At 34.1% G+C, this 27,781-nt stretch overlaps 1 protein-coding gene across 1 annotated transcript; it reads left to right on the forward strand.

The window, feature by feature from the left end:
* Positions 1-290: 290 nt before the first annotated feature.
* Positions 291-27,163, forward strand: LOC134277991 (uncharacterized). Its single transcript, XM_062760295.1, has 6 exons — positions 291-378; positions 4,490-4,649; positions 5,772-6,001; positions 19,295-19,546; positions 22,312-22,398; positions 26,279-27,163. Exons 1-6 carry the CDS (start codon positions 291-293, stop codon positions 26,620-26,622), a joined length of 1,161 nt encoding a protein of 386 aa, XP_062616279.1. The 3' UTR covers positions 26,623-27,163.
* The last annotated feature ends 618 nt before the right edge of the window (positions 27,164-27,781 follow it).

Here is a 27,781-nt window from a genome sequence, read left to right on the forward strand (position 1 = left end):
TTCTGTCACGTGTTCAGTTTAGCGATGTGATTCATGTAAAAACAAAAAAAAATATATTAAAAAAAAAAATGAAAAAATAAGTGAAATTAATTCTTTAAAAAATTGAAATACCTTGCATGGCAATAACTTATTACCCCCCCCCGCCTTTTTTTGAAGCACACAATTAAAAAGCTGTTATGAGGTACTGTAGAAGTACTTTTTTCCGCGTGGTATTAATTTACGCTATGTTCGCGGTTACAAATTCCACGGAAATTTGTCCAAGCGTACTTAATATAAACGTAAGGCATAAAATGACAGTCTATGAAATCCGCGTTATTTTCTACACGTGGATTAAACAGAAAATTGAGATACCGCGGAATTATGACCCCGTGGAAAAAAGTACGTCTACAGTAGTTAGCTTTTGTCATATACAGAATTGCTTTAGTTTAATTCGGTTAACATATATAATTTTTATTGACAGATGGTTTATATTATTTTCATCAACATCTGATTTTAATAAGATTGATAATATGCCTATACTATAAATTATTGATATAATTAGAATAATGCCAATATTTATGCTTTGGGTACTTTTAAGTTATTTTTACATTAAATAGTCATGCCCTATTATTTATAAACTCACACAAAATATGTGCAACTTTCAATGTACGTGGTAAATATTTCATTGGTACTTGTTTAGTGATCTTCTTATTGCCATGTATATGTCATCACAACCTTTATTAATTATTAACCAACCCTTAGCTCTGAAGTCCATTTTACTGACGTTACTTTTGTTTTTAAACACTTTTTTCAATGATACAGCACTTGTTGTCACATAGGCAGGAATTTTCATAGGATGCAATCCATTTTTAAGTTTATCACTTCTATACACAAATATGTATATCTCTCAGACACAGTAAAGTCTGAACAATCATTTGACAGTTTAACTATGGATAATGTTAAATACTTCACAAATTGGATTAAAATCCCTGAAAATATCCAAAACAGACAGTATTTACACCTCAAAGTCGTTTTCTGCTGTGTACTTTCACTTTCATTTTCATAGATTTCAGCAAAAGATTACCGAAAGGGGAAATAACTCTTGACAAAAATGTGTGTAAATTTAGAGATTTTTACAAACTTTACAATCAATTTATTTTCTTAAAGTAAACATTACCTCTCCAGTTTTTTCATATGTTCTTCATAAATGTATAAGATGAAATTCAGAGCATCAGAATATTCCACCAGTGCCTGCGTTTTTTGTGTACATCGTTATGTTCCACCCCCTTTTTTAAAGCAATTTTTATGTTATTTTGCAATTACCGGCAGGTCCAAAAAATATTTTTCAACTTTTTTGTATAGAAAATACAAATAACAAATTATTTCAAAGGAAAGAATAATAATAATCACCATTATTTAATTAAATGTACATTAATGGGAAGAAATATCATTTTAGGTGTTTACCACCTATGTGCAAAAGCAGGTAACCTGGTTGCCATGGAAACAAGACCAATTGATCACTTTTAATAATATTTTTGTAAATAGGGCTTATAATGTAATTATTTCACCAAGTTTCAGCAAAATCCATGTGAATCAATTTCCATGCAGCCCATTTTGATGCTTACAGAGAATGACTCTTAAAGATTTCTACTAGAAGAGCTCATGCGATAGTAATGCGTCCGGCGTCCGTCCGTCTGTCTTTCTGTAAACAATTTTTCAAAATGCTACTCCTCCTACAGTTTTAGTCTGATTTCAATATAACTTGGCACACAAGTAGACTACACTAAGATACATAATTCTGTTTATCGGTTTTTGATTTCCATGAACGATGTTGCCCTGGTTACTAAAAATAGAAAATGTTTTTTGCACGTAAGTTAAAACATGGAGGGAGGAATGAACAATATTTTTGTGGTAAGGCATACTATAATTATAATTTTTCTCTGTATATATATAAATATTTTAGGTAATGATACGTATAATTTTATGAAACCCTATACTTTAAAGAATTAAACAAAATTTGAATGAGCCTTGCAAAAATTATATATATATTTTTTTATTTTTCCGTTTTTGCGGCACAGCTTCTCTTTAAGATGATCTCCTTTAATTCTTCATAAAACCACAAAGTTAATACAGTTAAACTAACCACAAGTGTATATTTCTTGATTAGCGACTGTTTCATCAATGAAATATGTAATGAGGTACGTTTCAAAAATACAATATTTAACTGCTTCACCTTAAGCTATCTTGAAAGAAAATGTTTGCCCTCTCCCGATCGATTGGCTAAAAATGGACTGACTTAAAAAATAATCATTTTTTCTGCATTCCGGAAATAAATTTTGAAATTTCAGCATGATGTTGAAATTTTTTGGGGAAAAACCTCCTTCCGCTACAATTTTTTTTTATCCTGAGTCGTGAGAGGACAAACAACATTATTGTAAAGGTGGTCTTATAGGTACATGTACAAATTTCACAGTAATACGTATTAGTATGGGAATTGTTGTTGCAGTTATTGCAGAAAAAAATAATTTTCTCCAACAGCTGCACATTAATTTTCATACAGCATTTTATTGTCTAAATGGGGAGAAAATCAATTATAAGGTTAAACCTAAAGCGTGTTGTTTTAGTACGTGGATCCCTGGTTACTTCAGAAACAGGATACACAAAGTAAATTTTACAAGCATATCTATATTCATTTAAAAATTGCAAAGAAATACTTTTAAAATATCAATCAATGCATATGTTAAAAGAAGCTAATAAAATCGTACTTGAAGAACATCGATTGATTCACTTTGACATGGAACAACATTCCAATGTTATGTAAGTGTTAATACATGTACATGTATGTTGTAAGGATGCGTACATGTATCATTACCGCTACATACTCAAAATTGTCATTACCACTACATTCTTATTATACCCCAGTTCCGAAAGAGAGAGTGTACTGTTTTACCCTTGTGTGTCTGTCTGCCCTTAACAAATTTTTGTCGCAGTTTTCTCAGCAACTACTCATCGGAGATGCTTGAAATGTAAGCACATTTTTTGCTGAAGCATGCGATATGGTGAGATCAATTTTTGTTCAAAACCGATGTCAACTTCCTGTTTAGCCGTGTGTCCGTCTGTACCATGCATAAAAATTTCTTCGTTTCAGTTTTCTCAGCAACTACTCCTTGCAGATAATTGAAATTTAAGCACAATCTTTGCTGAAGCATGCCATATGGTATGATTCATTTTTGTTCAAATCCGATGTCAACCTTCTGTAACATGAATAACAAAATTTCGAAACAGTTTTCTCAGCAAGGACTCATCGCAGATGCTTGTAATTTTAGCACATTCTTTTATGAGGCATGTCATGTATTCATAAAAATACACTAATTTCAAATTTTTAAATGTTCAAGTTTAGTTGCAGAGAATACACATGAGGTGTATGAAAGCCTTATCAAGAATCATCTGAAAATGCGGCAAACGACAGGTTCATATTAAATATATACTGCAAAGTCTTGTCATATTGAAATGCATTCAGAATATGTAAGCCCTCTGTGGCAACGCACCTTGAAAAATTTTTTTTTTCAAAGTGCGTTAAAATTGGGACAAAATCAACACACTTTGGAAAAAAATTTTCAAAGTGCGTTAAATTTGGGATACACTTAACGCACTTTGAAAAAATTTTTCAAAGTGCGTTAAGAGTGTACATAAATATTTTTATCATAGGGACATATAACGCACTTTGAAAAAAAGATGTATAAAATTAAAAAAAAATCTAGACTTAGATGTTAGTAATTAAAAGATTCAATTTTAATAATTATAGCTTTCGAAAAACTTTTTAATTTACATGTAATTACTTAACCTCACTAAGAACAAGGAGAAGACGACTGACGAGTAGAAGATCTCTCGGCCAACTATCTCTCTCTCTTTTATACATTGTACATAGCCGTAGCAAATTGAAAATGGACCCCCAAGATAAGCCCTAATTTTCAATGCCTTTATTATGTATATCTTCGCAAATCATTTGTGTGCTTAACCCCCCCCCCCAGCTTGCTACCGATGCCTATGCTATACCCAAATATATGTATTTGTTTAACTGGTATGACGCTCAATAAATGTTAGTTGACATAAAACGCATACAAACTGGAAAAAATTAATTACAGTAAAACATTTAAGAGAGAAAGCATAAAAATTTCAAATTATGGAAAAATCAAAATCGCTCACTTTCACATCCTGAAGTGACCTTATCACCGAAAAGTTATTAAAGAGGTTCAATTATTTATTATACGTAAGATATGCATACACATTTTTTCAAAGTGCGTTAATATTGTCGATATTAAAGCACTTTGAAAAGAAATTTTATTTTTTCAAAGTGCGTAATTTTTCAAAGTGCATTGTAACAGCCCTCTCCTTCTTTGTTCGAAAGATTTTTACCGAAATTAAAATGGAAAATTATGTCAGACTGTTTTTAAAAATGTAACTATCATCATAATTTCTTTGTCCCTAATAACGAAAAATATTATTCCAGGGATATCAAGTCAGTTGCTGAAGCTGGACGACATCACAGTTCATAGTCAGGCAGTTACCTGGAACGAAGCCAAAGACTTGTGTAAAATGAAAGGACAGAAAATGCTGACTTTAGACACACCTGAAAAATTCAACGCTATTACAAACCTACTTACTGATTTGTAAGTAAAAATGCTATTTTTATTTTATTATTTGACATTCATTTCTTTGATTTCATTTCAAGCTGTTATTACCATTACATATTAAATATAATTTTTAGCCGGGCTTATTGCTCAAAGAGCTCATGTCATCCTGTTCAAAACAGGAAGTCAACCCCATAGTCGCCATTTTAAAGTTACGTGCAAAAATATAGTTCTTACTCTCAACCGCTTTTGAGATAATACATACGCTAAATAAAGCAACAAAATAAAACGAAGTTTTATCTAAATAAATAAACATTAGTAGTAATGACTCTGAAAACTTCAGTCTTAAGTCAAAGAACGTGATAGTTCATTAGCGTAAGGATTTTTGATAATCAGTGTTATCGTAGCTCCCTACACATACGAGGAAAAGCAGGAGAGGGAACCAGACTGGTCTGTTTGTTTCCATTCAGATGCGGTACCAGATTAATTCTGATTGTGACAAAATCGGACCGTGGTAATAGGATCGAAAACTCACTGTCAGTGTCTTATCATTTATATTGATAGTTTTAAAATAATTTTTTTCATCGGATTTTTTAATCTGATATTCTTGTTATTCATCTCTTAATACAATATAAACGTATGATTTATGTAAGAAATTCATTCTACTCTGAAAATGAGCCCGGCTCTCTGTACTTCTGAGTACTTTAATTTTACTCGCTAAGATTATCTGACAGTAATCTTTTATGTCTTCAGTTCCACAGTCTCATTAAAAGTCAACTTTTGCAAATACTTTTGTCGATACATTGACATTGTCAGCTATTGCAATCATTTAGTTGAATTTTCAGACAAATTTTTGGGCCATTACTTTGAAACCTAAACTGACTTCGGATTTATTTTTGCCTGTTCACTCTTTCATATGAAGGAGAACACTGCAGGTGTGACCGGTCGGCAAGGGATGCTTTACTTTTCCAAAACACCTGATCCCACTTCTGATGTTGTTATAGTTGCCATGATCTTAATTTTCATTTTTTATTGGATTCTAGTGTTTATATTTTATTTATAGAAAATTAAAATCATTTGCAACACATTCATATTTTATCTCTGACAATTAGTTTTTTTAAATGTAGTTTACTTTAAGCAGGTAAAATTTGTCTCCTTAAGTCTTACAGGGGATTACTGGCTCGGATTGCATGATATAAACAGTGGATCCACCACAGAATTTTATTGGGATGATTGTAAGCCGTTGGCTCCGTCGGATTGGACAATCTGGGATTCAGTGGGCAACGAACCGGACAAGCCCTCCACTCAAAGATGTATTAGGATCTTCTTTGGCCATTGGAGAACTGTAGATTGTAACATACCGAGATCGTACATCTGCGAACAACAAAAAGGTATCGAGCACATGACTTTTTGTCAAATCCCTTTCAACTGATTCATTTTGGCACTGATTGATTTTTATAGATCACTCAATCACAAATTAGTATTAAAAATTGTCATTTTCGAATTAAATGGCGTAATATTAGAACAAAACAATCAAAAATCATCTTTAAAAAACAAAATCCGGATATATATTAAAACATATATTATCATATTAGGGTCTAAAACATATCTGCCTTGTAAAAATGCCAATATGAAGTAAGAGTATTACATAGAATATCCAACGTTATGCTCTTGAAAATCAAAGATGGGGGACTCTAGTATGTTTGTTAAAAGAAAAACCCCGAATATTTAAACTGACAAACATGCTTAATACGATGTCCTTTACCAAAGTCATTTGGGAATTAAAGGTAAAAAAAGACTTTGCCATTGGTTTATAACCAATATATCATCAAATGCCAAGTTATACTTGCTATCAAGATCAAAATAACGAACATTAATTTTTTTAACGAGGCTGTAGAAATCCCTATAATATCATCTTCTTAGTAGCATTTCTAAATTTCAGATATCTTCGTACTTGAATCAGAATGATATGCTTCATTAGAACATGCTCTTGGGCATCGATTAATTATAAGTTGGCGCTTGCAGCCCTCAACCGGCAGTTCGTAGTCTCTACATTAATGAAAAACTCGAGAAGAGTACATTGAATAGTACTGTCTGGTGATTGATTATTAGTGTTTCACGCCGAGTCGCAATATTTCAGCCATATTTCGGCGAGCTAACAAAGTATGTATGACCATTTTTGAAGTTTTTGGTTTCTCTGGCAGCCATTGGTGAGCCTAGTATTTTTCGGAATCCAGAGAAACGATCTTTTACGTGCCTGGAAAGGGGTTGTTATCCTTGACACGTCCTAAACAAACAAACCAATTTATGATAATTTAGACCTTAACTCAGTACTTGGGGATTTTTTTTTCCCGTACCAACGCCTTCGTGTTGCGACTGATCTACGATTATACCGTCTTATCCAAAGGACTCCATATGAGTGAAAAATTCTCGAGAGGGACGTTAAACAATATCCAAAGAACCGGTCTCCATGACTCTCGGAGGGAATTTTAAACAGCGACGTAAGGGTTGAACTCCTTTGAAAAGTAAACGATCTAAAGACTGCGTCACGAGGGCGACTATCATCTTTTGTCAGTATAACATCTAAATAAGGAACAGATTAGCAGACTAGGTGATTAATTTGCGTTCATTTCGATAGATAAATAGTGTTTTAGTGACTTCGTTGTCCCCTTGCAGCAAAGTTTAAGGGGATAAAGTTGTGTGGGTTCCTACAAGAGTCATTATTATCAAAATCAGTCAAAATTTTGGTCACCCACCAATAAAAAATAAAGAAAGTAAGAATAATATAAACTTGTGCATTGTTGCTGCATAATATATTAAAAATTGCATTTACAAATGCCTATACAAGCATATTTTTCCATCTCCTACACTTTCGTGCTAAATTCACAAGTGTGTTGTAACCATATTCAGTTCATTTTGTTCTCATTTTTTGTTGTTGTATGCATTAAATCATTCTTAACATATGCCATACAAACACTTAAATAATTTTTAGATATGCCTGTTTTTTAAAAAAATGAAAGCTTAAATGTGTGTTCCATGAGTTTGTCTCTCCTGTTATGCTGTTAGAAAAATAGAAATATTTAGTATGAACCTTTCTTGGTTCCAAACTTACTATCAGCCTCGATTTCATTTACAAGAAGCCAAGTTGTTGTCTCTAGATTTTCAAATTTGGTGGGTTTGAAGAAAATGTCCAAAATGTAAATATGATTTACTCAGTAGAAAAAAAGGTCTTTCCTGTTACACTGAAAATAAACTTCAACATGAACTAAGAAATTGTAACTTTCCCTACAAAATAACATAAAAAATTTGTTTCATAGCTATTTCATTATCAACTTTGTATGGTACCCAATAAGCGAAATAAATATTCATAGAGTAATTGTCTATCCTGTTACTGTTCATCCTGTTACATGTAAAATCGAAACAGTAAAGACCATTTTTGCATCAGGAAAGACTAATATTATAATAAAATGGCGAGTTAAGTCTTATCTTATCATTAATCTGGCAATTAATTTTTCAAATTCTCGAGAGGGATGTTAAACAATATAAAATCAATCAATCATAATTTTTTTTAATAAAGTAGTCTCTGAAATGAATACACTCTCAAAAAGAAGTTGTTGTTTCAAATTTATATTATTAAACATGAAAAAGTGATTTTGTTACAGGAAAGACATCACACTGTAACAGTACAGACAAATTTTCTTAAAAACAGAAAAAAAAATGTGACTTTCATTGAATTTTAAAATTATTTTTCAATTTATAATGTGTGATATTTATTCTATTTTGGTTCTTTTTTTTTTATCTTAAACAGATATTTTTTTTTAATAATGAAAGAAAAAGTGAGCAAGCTCACATACCCCACAGTCCCCGAAAACTCGAAGTGCTGAATTTGCCGGGAAAAATAAAGGAATCCCTATTTTCTGGTAATACGCTAAGTTTGACGAAATTCTGTGCAGCAGTTTATGAGAAGTTGCGCTGACAATCTGTTCATTTTTTTATTCAAGGTATGGCCAAAAATCTCATTAAAGTTGAAAAGTCCCTAAATTCCCAGAAAATAAAGGAATCGGAATTTCCTGGTAATATGCATATATACACACACTGTGTACTAAATATCTTCAAAGTTTGAGCAAATTCTGTGCAGCGGTTTAGGAGGAGTCGGCTGACAATCTGTTCATCTCTATATTCAAGGTATGACCAAAAATCTAAGTTGAAAAGTGCGGAAATTTCCCGGAAGAAATAAAGGAATCCGAGTTTCCTTGTAATATGCAAACCTACACATTGTGTCCTAAATAACTGCAAAGTTTGACGAAATTCTGTGCTGTGTAATGCAATGGATCTTTACCCTGCTGATGTACCAAATACACGTACTCAATATCCTTGCAAAACAATGGCAGATTGAAATTTCTTGCCTCTAGTGGCAGCATATTTGCTTTCGAGGATCCAAAACAGACCATTGAGATAAGAGTGAGAATTCTTCATGAGCTTGTTTTGCACAAGGATATATATCTAGACAATGCCTTTCTCTCAAGTGGTTGTATGCAAGATAGTCAAAAGCAATTGCCAAAAGCATATACACGAAATTCAGACATACATGTTCCAGGGAAGCTTCTTGATGACTGAACAATTGAATTTACGTGAAAATCCGCCTTCATAACAGAAAACTTGCATGGAAATTTTGGTAAAGGCAGAACCCCTGACCCTCAGGCTATCAAATTCAAAATTTTGGAAGAGGCATTCTTGCTTATCACAACTATGTACTTAGAAGAGCTTATGCGATAGTAATGCGTCCGTCGTCCGTCCATCTGTCTGTCTGTAAACATTTTTTTTCAAAATGCTACTTCTCCTACAGTTTTGGTCTGATTTCAATATAACTTGGCATACAAGTAGACTACACTAAGATACATAATTCTGTGTATTGGTTTTAGATTTCCATGATTGGTGTTGCCGTGGTTACTAAAAATAGAAATTTCTGTGGAATATCTTTAAAATGCTATTCCTCATACAGTTTTGGTCTGATTTCAATATAACTTGACACAAAGTAGACTACACTAAGATAGATAATTCTGTGTATCAGTTTTTGATTTCGATGAACGTTGTTGCCGTGGTTACTAAAAATAGAAATGTCGGTGCAATACATTCAAAATGCTACCTCTCCTACAGTTTTGGTCTGATTTCAATATAACTTGGCACACAAGTAGACTACACTAAGATACATTATTCTGTGTATTGGTTTTTAGGTCACCTGAGTAAACTCAGGTGACCTTTTGCTATCCGTTTTCGTCCGTCGTCGTTCTTCGTCCGTCGTTCGTCGTGCGTTAACATTTGAACATTTTCAGCTTCTTCTCTGCAACCACTGAACCAATTTCAACCAAATTTGGCACAAAGCATCTATGGGTGAAGACAAACAAAAATTGTGAATTTCTAATCCCTGCCCCCCTGGGGCCTGAGGGGTGGGGCCAAAACCACTAAAATTAATGCAATCTTTAAAAATCTTCTTCTTTACTCCTGGACATCAAGCAGTCAAACTGTTTGCATGATTGTAATCAGCAATGGGTCCTCTACCAAAATTGTGAAATTCATGGCCCTGGGGTCAGGAGTTCTAGTGCTACGGCGGGGCTAAAAAAGTAGGTAGTGAAAATGCATTATTTCTTTGAAAATCTTCTTCTCTGCTCCTGGGTATTAAATAAACCAACTAAGTACATAGTTATGATGAGCAAGAGTGCCTCTACCAAAATTGTGAATTTTATGGCCCCAGGGTCAGGGGTTCTGGTGTTAGGGCGGGGCTCTATTGATTATATAATGAAAATACATGAATTCTTTGAAAATCTTCTTCTCTGCTCCTGGGTATTAAATAAACTAACTAAGTACATAGTTATGATAAGCAAGAGTGCCTCTACCAAAATTGTGAATTTTATGGCCCCAGGGTCAGGGTTTCTTGTTTTAGGGTGGGGCTCTAATGATTATATAGTGAAATGCATGAATTCTTTGAACATCTTATCCTTTGCTCCTGGTTAATATGCTAATGATCTAATTACATATTTAAGGCCAGGATTTATTTTATTTTCAGTTTTACAAACCCTCCGCTCAAGGTTTTGAATTTTCAGAAAAAAATAAAACAATTTGTTTTCTATCCGATGTCAAATTTGAGTCGGGATCGAGATTTCAAATTTACGAACTCGCACTTCCGGTTTTAAGATGAAACGGCGGGTAAATAAAGCTAGATTTACCCTGAGAAGATAGCTTGGTTTAGTGTAAAATTCATCGATAAGAGTGCAATTCAAAACGTTTCACCCGTTCAAAGGACAAATAAAATGCTGACGACTTTGATGCACAATGACATGCTGGTGAGATAATTATGTATTCGCTTCAAAAGTAAGTGTAAATTATTTTCCACCCCTAGATTTTAAACTGCCCGTGGTAGCTATTGCATATTGCCAGGGACATTGTTTAGGTCTCTGTTATAGCTTACAGTCTAAGCATCATTCTTCAGAAAAGGGTTGCTTATGCATCAGATGTAATGAATAAAACTATGGGAGAAGTGAAGTCCATTTGAGGAAGAAATAAACAATAACCTGAAGAAATAAAAAAAAATTCAACTATTAAAAGGCAAGAATATACAAATATATACAGGCATGTAGTATCATTTGTATCAGCCAGAAAAATTATTTTACACTTAATTGAAAAAATGTTGACCCTACTCACCAATACTCCCTGTATGTTTTATGATAGGAATTATAATTTTAGGCATCAAGTAAATTTTAGAACAATGTCTACTTATTCACCTAACACATATTAAAAAAATGAAGATATATTGAAAGACTTTTAAAGAATTGATTTTTTAAAGTATATTTTGATCAACATCACAAAATTTATACAACTGGCCCAAACTGGCAGATGATGAAATAAGCAATTACATGTTCTACTTTCCTATTTGTAAGCATTATGTGTCCAGTGGTAAGGAGCCTATTAGGATAGCATAAAAAAAGAATGTACAAATGTTAATAATTGATTTATCAAAAAAAAATTGTATTTCCTACTCCTTCGGGACTTTTTTATTCTCATGTTCATAACTAAACCTAAACATAAAAAAAATGCTGGCTTTATAATGAAGAAAGGGGCCTCTTTCAAAATAGATAATTTCAGGGCTGCTGGGTCAGGGGTACCAGGGGGGTACTTTGACTAAAAATAAATTAATGCTTTGAAATCTATCCTTTGATAAGCAATGGTGCCTCTTTCAAAATTTGTGAATTTCATGGCTTTTGGCTTAAAACACATGATACTCAGGTGACCTATAAGGCCCGTGGGCCTCTTGTATATGAACGGTATTGCCATGGTAACTAGCAATTTCTGTGAAATACTTTCAAAATGCTACTCCAAATACAGTTTTGATTATAATATAATTTGGAATGCAAGTAGACTACACTGAGATACATAATTATTAGTTTTGTGTTTTTGAATTTGCTGAACGGTGTTGCTTGGTAAGCAAAATTGAAAATTCTGTAAAAAATTTTTATTAAAAGCTACTCCTACTAGTGTACAGGTGTAGTCTTATTGCAATCTTGCCACAAAAAGAGACTTGATCAAGGATCATTATTCTATTTATTGCTTTTGTAAAGTTTTAAGTCCCAACCTCTACTTTTCTCTTGCTTTATTATACGTACAATCCAATAGAGCTACGGTATCGACAGAGACTTCTGGTTTAATACCCAGGAGCAAAGAAGATTTTCAAAGAATTTATGTATCTTCAATATATAATTAATAGAGCCCCGCCCTAGCACCAGAACCCCTGACCCTTGGGGGTCCAGGAGTAAAGAGGAAGATATTTAAAGATTGAGGTGGTTCTGCCCCAGAAGGACAGGGACTGTGAAATTCACAATTTTTGTTCCCTTTTACCCTTAGATGTTATATGTCAAAATTGGTGGAAATTGGCTCAGCGGATCCAGAGAAGTTGAGAATGTTCAAAAGTTTACGACCGATTGACGACGTACGGCGACGGACGAAAACAGATAGCAATAGGTCACCTGAATGATTCAGGAGACCTTAACATGGGGAAAATGTTGAGACAATGAATGCAGATTGGCTAAAGAGCCTGTGCTAGAACAGAAGAAAGAAGATAATCAAAACGGCTGCACGAAAGGTGAATACGAGTCTGTAATAAAAGATCAAGAAGTAAAGAAGCAAATTAAAAATAGCCAAAAAGCAGATGATCATATAAACATAGACAAGGATGCAAAGATTCTTGAAGAAAAAGAATACAAAAGTGTAGAGTTGAACAGATTAAAAGAAGAAAACATATTGAGAGACAAGAACCAAAGTAAGAAAGATAAGACAGCAAACAAGACAATAGCATATACAGATAATAAAGTGAATCAAGAGAACGACATAGAAATTCATAGACCATCTTTGATACATGTGGAATTGAATGCTATAGTTTCCTTTTTTGTGATGACATTCTAATCCAAAGGAACTTTTACAAAAATAGTCCGGCTTTTAAAGGACACAATAACTGCCAATCAAATTCGAATAGATTTTCGAGTTTAGCTTTTATTAGATCTTTTATAATAAGGAGCTAAATTTTTAATTTTTCGCGAGGAAAGTCTTAACAAGTTTTGATGTTCCCTACTTTTGAAGAAAATAATTGATTTATCTAATTTAAAAAACGTATTTTTATTGAAATCAATATTTAATTTGAAGGATTTTTTAGCACCAAAAGTCTGAAGTTCGTTCTGCAATTAGGCTATTGGTAATTTTTTGATGAGTAAAGATAGGGGCTCAGTATAGCGTTTTATGGAATTGTCGATGCATCTCTGTTTCTTAAAGCTAAGGAATCCTTTTACAAGTGAGGTGGATGAAACTCGCGTAGGAATACTTGAATAGAAGTATTTGATCTCAGGAGTTTCGTAATTAGATAATGACATAGTCTTAGACAAAAGTCATGATAAAAATGAAGTTCTGTTGCCATTTAAAAGTTAGGGACGCCCTGTGTTTAGTGCTTTTTAAACTGATTGCCTTTAGGTCGTCATTTTTAACAAGATAAATATCAACGGTAATGATGGATGTTTTTACCTGGTCTGTAATTGAAGTAAGAAGAACAATAGATACAAGATGATGAATTAATGAAAACATCAAACCGACCGCGAAAGGTTCACAAGATTATCAAAATACCAAGGATCTATATTTCTGAAGGCGCGATGGACACAATAATATGTATGAAGCATCCAATATATATATATATATATATATATATATATATATATATATATATATATATATATATATATATATATATATATATATATATATATATTTGGGCGCCTGTTTCAAATTCAAAACCAAACTCAACATCGGGTTTTCTTTAATTTTACTAGTACACTTGAACTATAATTTTTCGGAATTCTCTAAAACGCAAAACATCATGAAAACATCGAAACCTGTGGCTTACTAAGATATGCATACATGAAATATATATATGTATAACGAACAGAATTCAAGTTCAAAAGGTCATTACACATACAGATTTGGAGCAGAGCACGCCCGCCGTGTGCTCCCCGTCATGATCGGGAAATAATGGAAAACTGCGTCTACAATTCAGTGTGTAAATGACAGCCTTACAATTAGTATAAAAAACGTCAGTCAGCATTTGACTCAATGATAAATGCATTTGCTGACAAGTTTATTGCATTGTGACAGATCAGCAAGGGATGCTCACTCCTCCATGGCACTTGATCCCACCTCTGATGTTTTAGAGGTCCGTGTTTGCTCTTCTCTTATTTTGTATTGTTTTATGGACTTTGATATTGAATATTGTTTGTAATCTCCATATCCTTCGTCGACCAAAGAACTTAAATTTGAGACTTTAAACACGCCTTCGGATATTCTTGTATCAGCAATTTGTCTGTCAATAACTCGCCTCCTTCTAGAAATTGTTCATACGTAGAGCATTCTATTACATATCAAATCAACTGAGAGATATAAACCCCGTTTACAGGTGATAAAGGTATATATTGCTGTTTAAGTAAGGGAAGCTGATTGATTGATAGTATATTGTTGTCCGTCTCTCTCGAGAACTTTTCACTCATACAGAGACGCCACCACTTGCCGATGGAGAGCTGCAAATTTTTTTAAGATCAACTTCTTCGCGATTCTATAGCAGACGCTGTAACCACTGCGCCAAGCGGGCGACGTAAGGGAAGTTGACGACTGAAAACAAAGTCATCACGGTTATCGTAAATCTTGGTTGTTAGATTACCATTAAGATCTCTTTAGCCTTTAGGTCGCTCAGGTGACCTATAATTGCTATCCGTTTTTGTATGCCGTCTTTTATATTTTAAACTTCTCTGAACCCGCTGAACCCGTTTCGATCAATTTTGGCCTATAGCATCTAAGGATGAAGGAAACAAAAATTGAGAATTTTATGGTCCCTGCATGCCCACCTGTTCTTCTTTACTCCTGAACATCAAGCACTCAAGCTGTTGGCATGATTGAAATGGAGCACTGAACCCTTTACCAAAATTTTGAAATTCATGGTCAGGCTATATAGATCATACAGTGAAGTTAGTCATTTCTTTAAAAATCTTCTTATTTGCCCTGGGTATTATTTAATCAAATCAAGTACATTGTTATGATATGCAAAGGAAGCCTCTTCCAAACTTGCGAAATTCATGTCCCCAGTCTCATGGGTTCTACTGAAAAGGCTGGGATTGCTCTATTAATTATATGGTGAAAAACATTTTATTTCTTTGACAGCTTCTGGATAAAACTCAAGGAAGCGAAATGTATTGTTACATGTATAGAACGAGTGCCTCTACCACGGAGGTGAATTTCATTACCCTTAGGTCAGATCTGCTTGGGTAACGGTGGAACTCTTGATAATATAGTGAAAATGCATTAATTCTATTAAATAATTCCGTCTTCTCCTGAAGTGAGATTGTTGGAAGGCGTGGTCTCCAAAGACCACATAGATATTGTCAATCAGAAACTCAAGCATCCTTTTAATATCAATTTCAGAGTATTTGTGTTTACATTCAGAATTTAGGATAATTTTCGTTTGATGACGTAAATGATTAATTAAAGTTTGATGACGTAAATGATTAATTAAAGACAAAGAAAAATTTAGAATAAAAAGCTCGATGAAGAAAATTCTAAAGTCAGTAGGTGCTTGTTGTTGAAATGTCTAACGTGCTAAATTTTATGTCCCACTGTTGTGTACTGTCTGAAAAGGCGTTGGGGGGAAATTGATCGAAAGTGAAATTAATGTATGTACCGCTGTTTCCGAGTTCAATAAAAAACGAAAGGATACCTAGATAATACTAGTGACACTTAATAATACTTGAATGATTTTTTAATCCCTAAACATCAAAGTAAAGGCCTGTATCTGTATTGATCTACTTCTGTGCTTGTATCGAAAATTCGTAAGCTGGCAAAGCAGCTTATATATTCCGTTTACATGCTTCATGTTATACAGAGCATCAAATTATACAATAAAACTGTCAACGAGAAATAGAAAAATGCTTTGATGTTACGCAATACATGTACTCCGATTATGTTATATTGTACAGTCAAAACAAATGTTGATCACCACAGAGCAAATACCTTTAAGCAATTTGATGTTTCATATCAATATTTGAATACTCACTATTTACAGCACATCATTACATACTGAAATGAAAATAAATCTTCCAATCATCAATGATTCGAGAATGTATACTACTTTACAATTATACAGTCTGAAAGCTTTACTAAACCAGAAGTTTCTGTCGAGACCGAAGCTCTACTGGTTTGTACTTATAATTATTAACAAAGGAAGAGAAAAGTAGCAGTTGGGATTTGAAACTTTAAAACAGCAATAAATAGAATAATGATTTTTGATTAAGTCCCCTTTTCTAGCAACACTGCAAGAAGATTACAACTCTAGGATTAACTTTTAATACAATTTTACAGAATTTTCAATTTTAGTTACCATGGCAACATCATTCATCAAAATCAAACAAAAATGACAATAATGTATATCAGTGTAGTCTACATGTATACCACATTATCTTATAATCAGACTAACACTGTATTTGGAGTAGCATTTTTTTAGTATTTTGTGAAGAAAAAAAATCTATTTTTAGAAGCCATGGCAACACCGTTCATCAAATCAATGTACCATAGCAGCGGTAATTTTCTTTTGATCTTAACTGTGGGATCTGTACATAACCATTGATACCCAATAGGCGTGGCAAAACTGCTACAATGAAATCATGACGTAAATCATTTGCATAAATTTCCAACTTTAATAATCATTGAAAAGGTACATTTTCCTGAACATTAATTAACAAAATTCACATACATTTTAGTCCGCTTTAAGAAATAAAATGAAAAAATAATACGTCGTCTCAACTTTTAAAACAACATGCTTTTCAACAATTTAAAAATACTTGACAGTTGTTAAATGTGTTTCTACACTCGCAATCTCCATCCTTTGGATTTTCAATTTCGTCCAAGGATTTTGCCTTTTTGCTGATCGGTTCATCTGGTTCCAACGCGTTGGAAATATCGCGTAGCATCTCCTAACTCGGACGCTTGTATTTGCGGACACTCTCAATAGATCTGTGGCCTGTACGTTCCATGATTTCCTGTTCTGGTACCCCGGCTTGATAGAGAGCGGTTGCGCAAGTGCGCTTACCCGAATGATTAGAAAAGAATCCGGGAATTCCGGTTTGTCACACATATTTTTCATAATTGTAGATAATTTGTTGATTCCAATGGGTTGTACACTGAAACGGACTTCGTTGTTTTCTCCATTTGCCAATGGTCGCCGGTAAAATCAGAATATCCGGAATCTGGTCGCCTGTTGTCAACATCCGAGCGGAACGCCAGTCGTTAAACGTAGTTACAGACCAATTTGTGTTCTTGCGGGTGCTCTTGCTTTCTGTCGAATTATGCAACTCTTTTAAATCACTGTCATTTACAAAATGTTCATAATGACCAACGACATCTTAGATCCTCCCTCCTTTTTTGTGAGCACATCAAAATCAACCGTGTAGTCCAATTCCATGTCATCGGGGCTGGGGTTGTACAAGTTGATCGCCTGAGATAAGGTGATGTTCTCTAGCAAATTTTTGCACTCAATCTCCTTTTCTATCTGCTCTGTTGCTTGCAAGAGAATAATGTCAATGGTAGTGTCTCACAGCTGCTCAGTTGCTTCCGAAAGAGTAATGTCGTCAATTTTCGTGTCCCAAAGGCTCCTCAAATCAAATAAACCCTCGCACGTATCGTTCATTTCCATTTCGCTGCTTTATCGCCGTCCGCATCAAATGACTTGTATGCGGGAAATGAAGCGCCGAAATTTTTTTTTGCACGTGCAAGTACCTCGCATGGCTCTGATACATGTGACTTAAACAATAGGTTTGAATTGGTTATGTAACCAACTAAAACCTATTGTATAACTACTACATAACCGATATAAAGGATTGTGTATCTTAGTGTTATCTACTTGCGTGCCAAGTTATATTGAAATCGGACCAAAACTGTAGGCGAAGTAGCATTTTGAAAAGATTTCACAGAAATTTCAATTTTTAGTAACCACGACAGCACCGTGACGACAGAACTATTCATCGAAATCAAAAATCAATAAACAGAATTATGTATCATAGTTAAGTCTACTTGTGAATCAGATTTTGATTTCGATAAACGATGTTGCCGTGGTTGTTAAAAATAGAAATTTCTTTGAAATCCTTTAAAAAATGCTACTACTCATACAGTTTTGGTCTGATTTCAATATAACTTGGCACACAAGTAGACTACACTAAGATACATAATTCTGTGCATGGGTTTTTGATTTTGATGAACGGTGTTGCCATGGTTACTAAAAATAGAAATTTCTATGAAATTCTTTCAAAATGCTACTCCTCCTACAGATTTGGTCCGATTTTAATATAACTTGGCACACATGTAGACTACACTAAAATACATAATTCTCTGCATCGGTCTTTGCTTTCGATGAATGGTGTTGCCATGGTTACTAAAAATAGAAATTTCTGTGAAATTCTTTCAAAATGCTCCTCCTCCTACAGTTTTGGTCCGATTTCAATATAACTTGGCACACAAGTAGACTATACTAAGATGCATAATTTTGTGCATCGGTTTTTATTTTGATGAGTAGCAAGAATCATTTTTCTCTTTATTGCTGTTTTAAAGTTTCAAGCCCCAACTGCTACTTTTCTCTTCCTTTGTTTGAAGTATAAACCAGTAGAGCTACAGTCTCGACAGAGACTTCTGGTTTTTCAAGTTTTCATTCATTTCTTCGAGATCTGGGATGAGGAGACAGACTCTACACTCGTCAAATCTAAATGATCCATAATTTCTATCTCAAACAGTTGAAATAGCTCTTAAACTACCTCTGGGCCACACATATCAAATTCTCCAAACTCAGCCATAATTTACATGTATAGGTCAAAGCAGACAAGTAGTTTGAACGTTAGGAATAATGTAAACTTTTTTTGTTAATATGTCAGTAAACATAAGTCTACATATGATAGATAGTCCTATTGCATGTAGATACATGTATCATATTGTACCATGTGATTTGGTCACAACATGACCTTGACTCTCCCCCCCCCCCCAAGTTTATACAGAATTGAACATGTCAGCTTTTATTATGTTCATATAAAAGAAAAATATCACAAATGTAATGTTATTTGCAGCACCTTGTCCCTATCGCAGTCTTCTCAACATGGATGTGACAAAAAATTCATCGATCTCTTTCCTTGAAATAGCGGCAGATATCGAATCTTGTAAAGCAGTCTGTGACAACATATTTACATCTGATAAAAGTTGCTGGGGCATACTGATTTCAAACAACAACACCTTATCATGCAATCTCATAATTTCAAAAGAAGCACCGAAAAGAAGGCCAGCAAATGGTTTCAATTTATACGTGAAGGACTGCATGAAAGGTAAACAAACGGTATGGGGGTATATTTTTATGTCTTGACTGCCCCTCTCAAAAAATCAGATATGAGAGTTTGGAATTTGCAGTCCCGTATTTACAATGCTAGAATTGTCTAGAATAAAGTTTGCGATTCAGTTTTTTAGGTAACTCAGGTGACCTATTGTTATCTGTTTTCGTCCGTCGTCGGTGCATTAACATTTGAACATTTTCAGCTTCTCTGCAACCGCTCAAATAAATTTAACCAATTTTTGCATTTAGCATGTATGAGTGAAGGGGAAAAATTTGTCAATTTTATGGTGTATACCCCCCTGGGGTGTGAGGGGTGGAGCCAAAACAACTGAATTTAATGCTGTCTTTAAAAATCTTCTTTTTTTCTGGACCTCGAGCAGTCAAATTGTTGGCATGATTGTAATCAAAATTGAGTCCTCTACTAAAATTGTGAAATTCATGGCCCCAGGGCCAGGGGTTTTAGTGCTAGGGCGGGACTAAATAGATTATATAGAAAAAATGCATTATTCCTTTGAAAATCTTTTTCTTTGCTCCTGGGCATTAAATAAACTAACCAAGTACATAGTTATGTTGATTAAGGCTGCCTCTACAAAAATTGTGAATTTCATGGCCCCAGGGTCTGGGGTTCTAATGCTAGGTCGTGGCTCTATTGATTTTATAGTGAAAATGCATTAATTCTTCTCTGTTCGAGGGTATTAAACAAACTATAGTTACAATGAGCAAGATTGTCTCTTTCCAAATTGTGAATTATATGGCCCCAGGTTCAGGGGTTCTGGTGTTAGGCGGGGGGCACTATTGATTATATACCGGTAGTGAAAATACAAGAAATCTTAGAAAATGTTCTTCTTTGCTCATGGGTATTAAGCAGATGAACTACCTGTGTATGTATTCCTCCAGAATTGTGAATTTCAAGAGCCCTGGGTCATGGGTACCATAGAGGGGGGGGGCTCTACTTGTATACTAAAAATGAATTAATCGTTTTAAACCTTCTCCTTGGTTATTAATCAAACATTTTTGATAAGCAAGGATGCCGTTTCAAAAATTGTGCAATGTATGGACCTAGGATCAGGGGTTCATGTGTGGTAGGGGCGCTAATGATTATTGCTGAATATTACTGATTAGTTGAAATACATTTTTGTTCCCATACCCTGTCTATGGGTATTAAGTAAGCAAACTAAGCAATTGCTAAGTGTATGGTTATGATGAGCAATTGTGCCTCTTTCAAATTGAAAAAATAACTTCGTCCTGACGTTTCAGACCGAAGTCGGATGATTGATTAACTTTGTTTTGTATTGAATACAATTTTTGACTATCACAAAAATCCCAAAATATTTGCCAAAGAGAATTTACATAAATATTCACAAGGTACTTAAGGTCTGTGTAAGGAATTTTAAAAGGTACATATTCATATTGAAGAGCAGATTTTGCAGCAATGTCAGCCTTGTTATTACCGGGAATACCAATATGACTTGGAATCCAAAAAAATTCGACATTTTTACCTTGTTTAGCAAGATGATGGAACTTATTTAATATATCCAAAATGTACGGATGATCAGTGTTCATATTGTGTATGGACTGTCAACATGAAAGCGAATCTGAAAATATTGTAAAAGAGTTTTTATCCGAAGTTTTAATATATTCAAAAGCAAGTTGTATAGCTTTAGCTTCAGTCGTAAAAATTGTTGCTTCGTTTGGAAGTCTTACAGAAAAAACATTTTTATTGACAATCCGACTTCGGTCTGAAACGTCAGGACGAAGTTATTTTTTCAAGATTAAGAATTGGACATTCAAGGTTTACCCCTTCCTATTTACTGAGCGGGGAACATCAACCTGAATGCATATCTTGTGACTGTGCCATAACTTTAAATCATATACTTTTAGAATGTTCTGATTTTACACCTGTTCGAAATAAATTTTTCAATGGTGTTAAAACAATGCATGATCTTTTTTTCAAATGTGACTCCAAGTGCAATTTTACAATACTTGCAAGAAACAGATTTTTACAATAAGATTTAAATGTTAATATTTTTATAAGCATGATTATCTTTGTATATTTGAATTTAACTGTTTTTTAATTTTTAAATTCAAAGTCCGTCGGATGGGACGTTAAATGGTGCCCCGTGTCAAGGATAACAACCCCCGTGGCACGTAAAAGATCGTTTCTCTGGAGTTCGAAAAAGAGTAGGCTCATTGGGGGCCGCCAGAGAAACCAAAAACTTTCAAAACCGTTCATACAATATTTAAATTACTCCGCCGAAATATGGCTGAAATATTGCCGACTCGGCGTTAAAAAACAATAATCAATCTTTCAAATTGGGAATGTTATGGCATCTAGCTTAAAACATGAACCAAATTCAATCATTGAAAAGTTGTGGCATGATGCTCAGGTGACCTATAAGACCCATGGACCTCTTGTTTCTTTCAAAACTGAAAAAAACTTCAGGGTTAGGTGCAAAAAAATAGGGTAAGTTGGGTATCCGGAAACAAGACTATTATATTTTTTGGCACAATGGAACTTATTCAAAACCCCATCCCTGGTAGTTGTCTGATTATTCGTTAATATAGAAAAATGTTAATGAGTAGGATCTAGGAAATAATTAAGTATCTTTAGCTCAGAAGTCCATTGGAACAACACAAATCGCTAGCAGAGCACGTAAATAAATGAGTAACTAAACGTTTTTCTTTCATTTCTTATCCGGCATTTTGAAAAAAGCCTACCGAGTAGCACTTAACATTGACTGACAATTATTCTCTTTGCAGTAAGTGTCGATAACACTACAGTCGCTGTACAAAGCAGAACAGAGGCATATCCTGTTTCTACCTGTCCTGTGATTGATAATGTCGAGGGTAGGTAACATTACATACAAGAGAATAACGTTATGTTTGGATAAAGAATGAGTTAGGATACGGTTATTTTATCTGAAAGAACAGAAAAACATGCAAAATAGGGAGGAAAAAACATTGTAGAAAATTAGCATTTCGTTGTGATTTATATACATGTAGATAAGAAATATGTTACATGTCTTCAATAGTCTGATTATTTTAATAAAGAACGATATAATTGATATTAACTGTGATTTTCTTCTTAAAGTGAATGTACTATCTTAACTACATTTCACGTGTATACTTTATTATTTTAATTTTTTTTTGGGGGGGGGGGTTACCACATTGGGCCAGGATAAACTGAATCTAGAAACAACTGAACTTACAAACTTTTTTCTCCTAGTGATTCTAGTTTTCCTTATATGAACAGAATTTCAATTTATTCAATTGAAGGGCTTTGGCTATTGGCGTTTTCCGAAGGGAGATAATCATGAATGAGAGAAAAGCCCCTCTCGATACTTTTTTTTTATCTTTGGAGACGCCACTGCTTGCCGATGGAGAGCTGCAAATTTAAATCTATACTCATCACGGTCATTAACGATGAGGAATATTTCTCGTGCAAACTTTACTGCGACATGGGACCTCGCTTTATACGAGCGCCTGCTTTTAAGACCGCGGATAAAGGAACTGAACCGTAATTAAGTCCAGCTTCGAATCTACTGCGGGACGTGCAGACCAGTCCTTCGGATTAGACCGTATTGACCGAGGTTCCGTATCACAGAAGTTCCTGGCACGAAAGAGTCCATCGCTGCTTATTGTGCCGAGTATAGGTCAAAATATGCAGCTCTCCAGCGGCAAATGGTGGCGTCTCCATATGAGTGAAAAATTCTCACGTAGGACGTTAAACAATCAAACAAAATTAGTCGGCGGCGCAGTGAATTGATAGAGCTCCTCCGGAGTCGCGGAGTAAGACGTCGATCCTTACGTCTCGGATTGGAATCCCAATGTGGGACGTGAAGACCAATTCTTAGGTGTTATGGTATTAACCGAGGTCCCGCGTCGCAGTAGATGCTGGTACAAACAGATCCCTGACTGCTCAATGGGGCCAAAATAAAAAATACCTTTGTTTCCCCTAACGCGACCGACCCAATTAAATTGTGCCAATTGAAAAGATTTTTTAAATAAGATGATTCAAATATTTTTTTTATTGTTAACTAAGTTTTATAAAATACAATTTCATAAAATCAGTTTTTATCAGAACGGCCGACATTTTTCAACTGAGATTTTCAAGCATTTGTTGGAAACAAAATGGCGCCCAGATGTGATTACAGAGAATTAGTTCTTCATTAAACAACGGCGACGTCTCAATCTTATGCCTTTAGCAAATCAGAATTCTTCACTCTTGAAACAATTCGATAATAAAATTTACCATGACTAATTAAGAGTGTTTCGGACGTGTCTTGGCGTCTCCATGCGAGTGATTAAATTTTCGAAAAGGACGTTAAACAACAAACAAACAAACCTGTCTATTGAATTTAAGGGGGGACCTATGTCCGAAAAGTCTTTGTGTGAAATTTTCAAGACTTTAACATTTCTTTCCTGACCACTTGCTCTTAATTTTTAAGTATTAAAACCAATACCTTTATATGCTTATTTTTACGGAAGAGCACGTGCAAAAACAGTGTGAAATGCTAAAAATAGACTATTTTCAGACATTATTGTTCTACTCCAAATATGCGCTAAAAAGTACCAAAAATGTCAATCACATTCCAAATCAACAGGTATTTATTTCATATGACTTCTATCTTTAAAATGAAAGCAAATTCACTGTAATTCATCTCGCATGAAAAATTATCAAGGAGCACAATGCAAGTATCACCCCGTTTTTCTTGTCGTATTTTTTACAATTCCGACATGCACTACAGGTAATATCTTAAAAAGTCTTTGTGTGAAAATGTTGTAATTCATATTTTTTGAAAGAAATGACCCCTCTCTTTATTTTAACAAGGAAAAAAGTATACCTTTATGATAAAAGAAACGAGAAATATGACGTTTTCATTTATTTTTGTACTCTTCTGTCATAAATATTGACCTATCTGCACTTAAAAAGGGTAAGTAAGCACTGACAAACATCTGAATATAACACTATTTGGCAAAAATCGAGTATTTTGTTTTGATTAGAAATAATCTAAACAGATTAACTCTTTTCTTCTTCATTCTAATCATTCTGTGCCCCCCCCTTCCCCATTTCCCCGCAACAACCAACACCTAATAGAACCCAGGAATGACTTTATACACAAAATATCTACATATACTACAAATCAATAAGTAAATATACGTACAAGTACATTTCGTAATTATTTTTTAGTTTTATCCTGAAAATATTGTTAGTGTTAATAAACATAAAATTTAAACATATTTCTCTGATTTCAGCCGCTTTCTTTAGTTGTTGAATTTTATTTTATATTTTTCGCACTTTTATATCAGTATATCATGGAGGTATTTCTTTACAACTGAAATTGCTATGAATCATCCACCAAAGGAAGAGAATTTAAATATTAACAAACTTCATAAATCAAATAAAATGTTATAAATGATAATTTTTTTTGTAAACTGTTACTGTACGTGATTGATTTATAACAATGTTATGCCTATAATCACAGTTGCAAAAGTCAGCGGGAAAAAAACAAACGTCGCTATTGTGACGTCACATAATGCTGCTTTGACGTAGAACGACATAGATCGCCCCTTAAGGTACGCAATACATGGTGAGGCCCACCTTATGAGCAGGTGAGGGGCATAGGCTACCTAGTAATCACATCATTCAATTTCAGTGCATTTTATTTACTTTGAATTTTAATAACCGCCATTATGGAACCATAGGATTTGTTGTAAATATGTCTGCATATTCATCCTGATAAATCTAATTCAGATGTGCTTTCTTCATACCTTTATTTATGGGTTAAACTTCGTGGCTATGACACTGTATATAGCATTTTTATCATTTGTAGATTCGGTTCGGCTCAATTAAATATTGTTTACATACTTTTCCAAATAGTTTTGAAATTAAGATTCAGCTACCTGAAACATCAAGTGTATTTTTCTTTAATTAGGCCCTTGAAGATTGGTTGCTTTTTTTGCTTTTAATCCCTTCGAGATTTGTTGGAACGACATTTGAACATTTCCCCATTGCTCCAAATTTAGACGTACTCAGCTTTTTTTGCCATAAAGCAGTGGGGGATCATTTTTGAGCTAGCATATTCAGACCGTTTTCAACGTTCCTCATTAGGGTTTGTACCTGCGTCTTAAAATTAGCCACTTCTGAACTCCAAAGCAAAATGCTCTAGAACCACTGCAAATCTCATGGCCCTCAAAAAAGTACATTGATTGTCTATAAGCACTGGAGACATATACTCGGATGTCGGTCTTTGCGTATTTGGGGATCTTGTCTTTTTTTATTCGATTTATATAAATGTACTCTGGCGTGAGATATTTCACAAGTTCAACTGAATAACAGTCGTGAATTAATAAATCTTGAATTTGGGTTTTATAAGGCATATGTATAATACCTAGTATTTTGTTCACAAATCGCTTTCTTTTGTACTTTTCTCGTTTATAAAGGTAATTTTCCATTAAATTTTAGAATGTATTTTCAAAGCTGCTGTCAGAAAAAAAATTGTTTACCTACCTACCGACCCAACTTGAGAATTTAGGGTCGGGTTAGGGGAAACAAAGATTTTTTTAATTCCGGCCTGTCCCATAGTGTCGAGTATATGTCAGAAAGCAGACCTCCACCGGCAAGTGGTGGCGTCTCCATTTTAGTGATTTTTTTTAAAGCGGTGTTAAACACAAACAAACATTAAAACTCAGTGCTCTAATGGTTTCGTTTCATTTCTTTTTGTAGAAAACACCACGGTCATTTCATGTCAAAATCTCTTAAAAAGTACCTTACCATCAACTCCGACGAGCTCAGATGTGAATTTGGATAATGATCACATCACCACAGCTTTTAATTTGGATACTCAGCAAGAACTAATATTAAGCATTCGCAATATAAAGAACAGCCTGACGGTAAACAAGTCGGAAACCAGTACGGAGATTCGTAAGAAGATTAGTGTGTACGAGAGTAGAACTAGCGCCGTGTCTATGGGTCTCATTGGGACGATTGTCATTGTCTCAGTGATACTGTTTCCGATCGTATCAGACCTTGCATCCTTCATTCAAAGACGTAACAAAATAACAATTTAAAAAATAGTATTTCAATGCGAGAGAATACTTATTCTGGCAGAATGTTTATGCAACAAACACCATTCGTAGGCCATACGAAAATGGCTAGTTGGCTGTCAACTTGTCATGAACTGAAACAGTTAACAACTAGAAGTTGAATGCTTTTGTGAAAAGCTTTCAACTATTTTGCATAAAATGGTCAGTTGACTATTCATCGAGTTGACCATTAAAGTTGAGGGCTAATGCTTTAATAAGAATTCCTGCTGGAAAAAAAATTATACTGATGAACACTGCCTCTACCATAGTCCGAAATATCTGACGTTTTCCAGGCTTTTTCACGATTTTGATTTTTCCTGGCACATAAAATATAGAAATCGTTCAATGGCATTGAAAAAGTCCGATATTTTGGACTACCTCCACCAGTGTTAGGTTAACTAGGAATTAGAAATTTTTGTGTATTTTTAGAAAGTTTGGAAAACTGAATTGAAACTTTTATTTTTGATGATAATTTAAAGATTTGCCTTTCTTTATATTTTTCTGAAAAAATATTGGAAAGACATAATACTATAGCTGGTATAGACCCTTTCAAGGTTATTAGCCGCCATCTTGGATTGGGGGCATCACGCGACATCGTAGCTAACGTAAACAATGGCAGCTGATGCAGAAGCATCGCATCAATGTTCGTCTAGCGATCGCTTCACAGTCATTGTCATTTGAAACTGAATGTATACGTATTGTAAGCAACATATTTTATTCTAAAAAAGAACATTTTCTTTAATAATAAGTGTTTATTTACCTTAAATGAACTGCAATATTACAACATGCATCATGTAAAACGTGCGGAGATAGAGTGTTTATGTTACGCTACTATCTATCATCTCGTACAATTTAAGCATAAAATATTTGTGAAAATCAAAACAAAAGAAGGTTTAAGCATAAAAACACTCATTTACATTTTAGTTTTTACTTTGATGATTTTTTAAAAATTAATTTCTTTTATATCGATACCACTAACGCGGGCGGATCCAACTGAGAATATTGAGAAGTATTGAATGAATAAAAGCTCATAAAACATCTGTAGATAGACCAATATACTTAAAAAATATTTATTTTAATATAATGTTTTAGATATTTTGTTGAGACAACTTTAAATATATGTTTTAATTAATTAAATATTAAC

Source organism: Saccostrea cucullata, unplaced genomic scaffold (assembly GCF_032062105.1).
Source record: "Saccostrea cucullata isolate Sc308-1 unplaced genomic scaffold, CSIRO_AGI_Scuc_v1 ctg735, whole genome shotgun sequence".
NCBI classification, from domain to species: domain Eukaryota; kingdom Metazoa; phylum Mollusca; class Bivalvia; order Ostreida; family Ostreidae; genus Saccostrea; species Saccostrea cuccullata.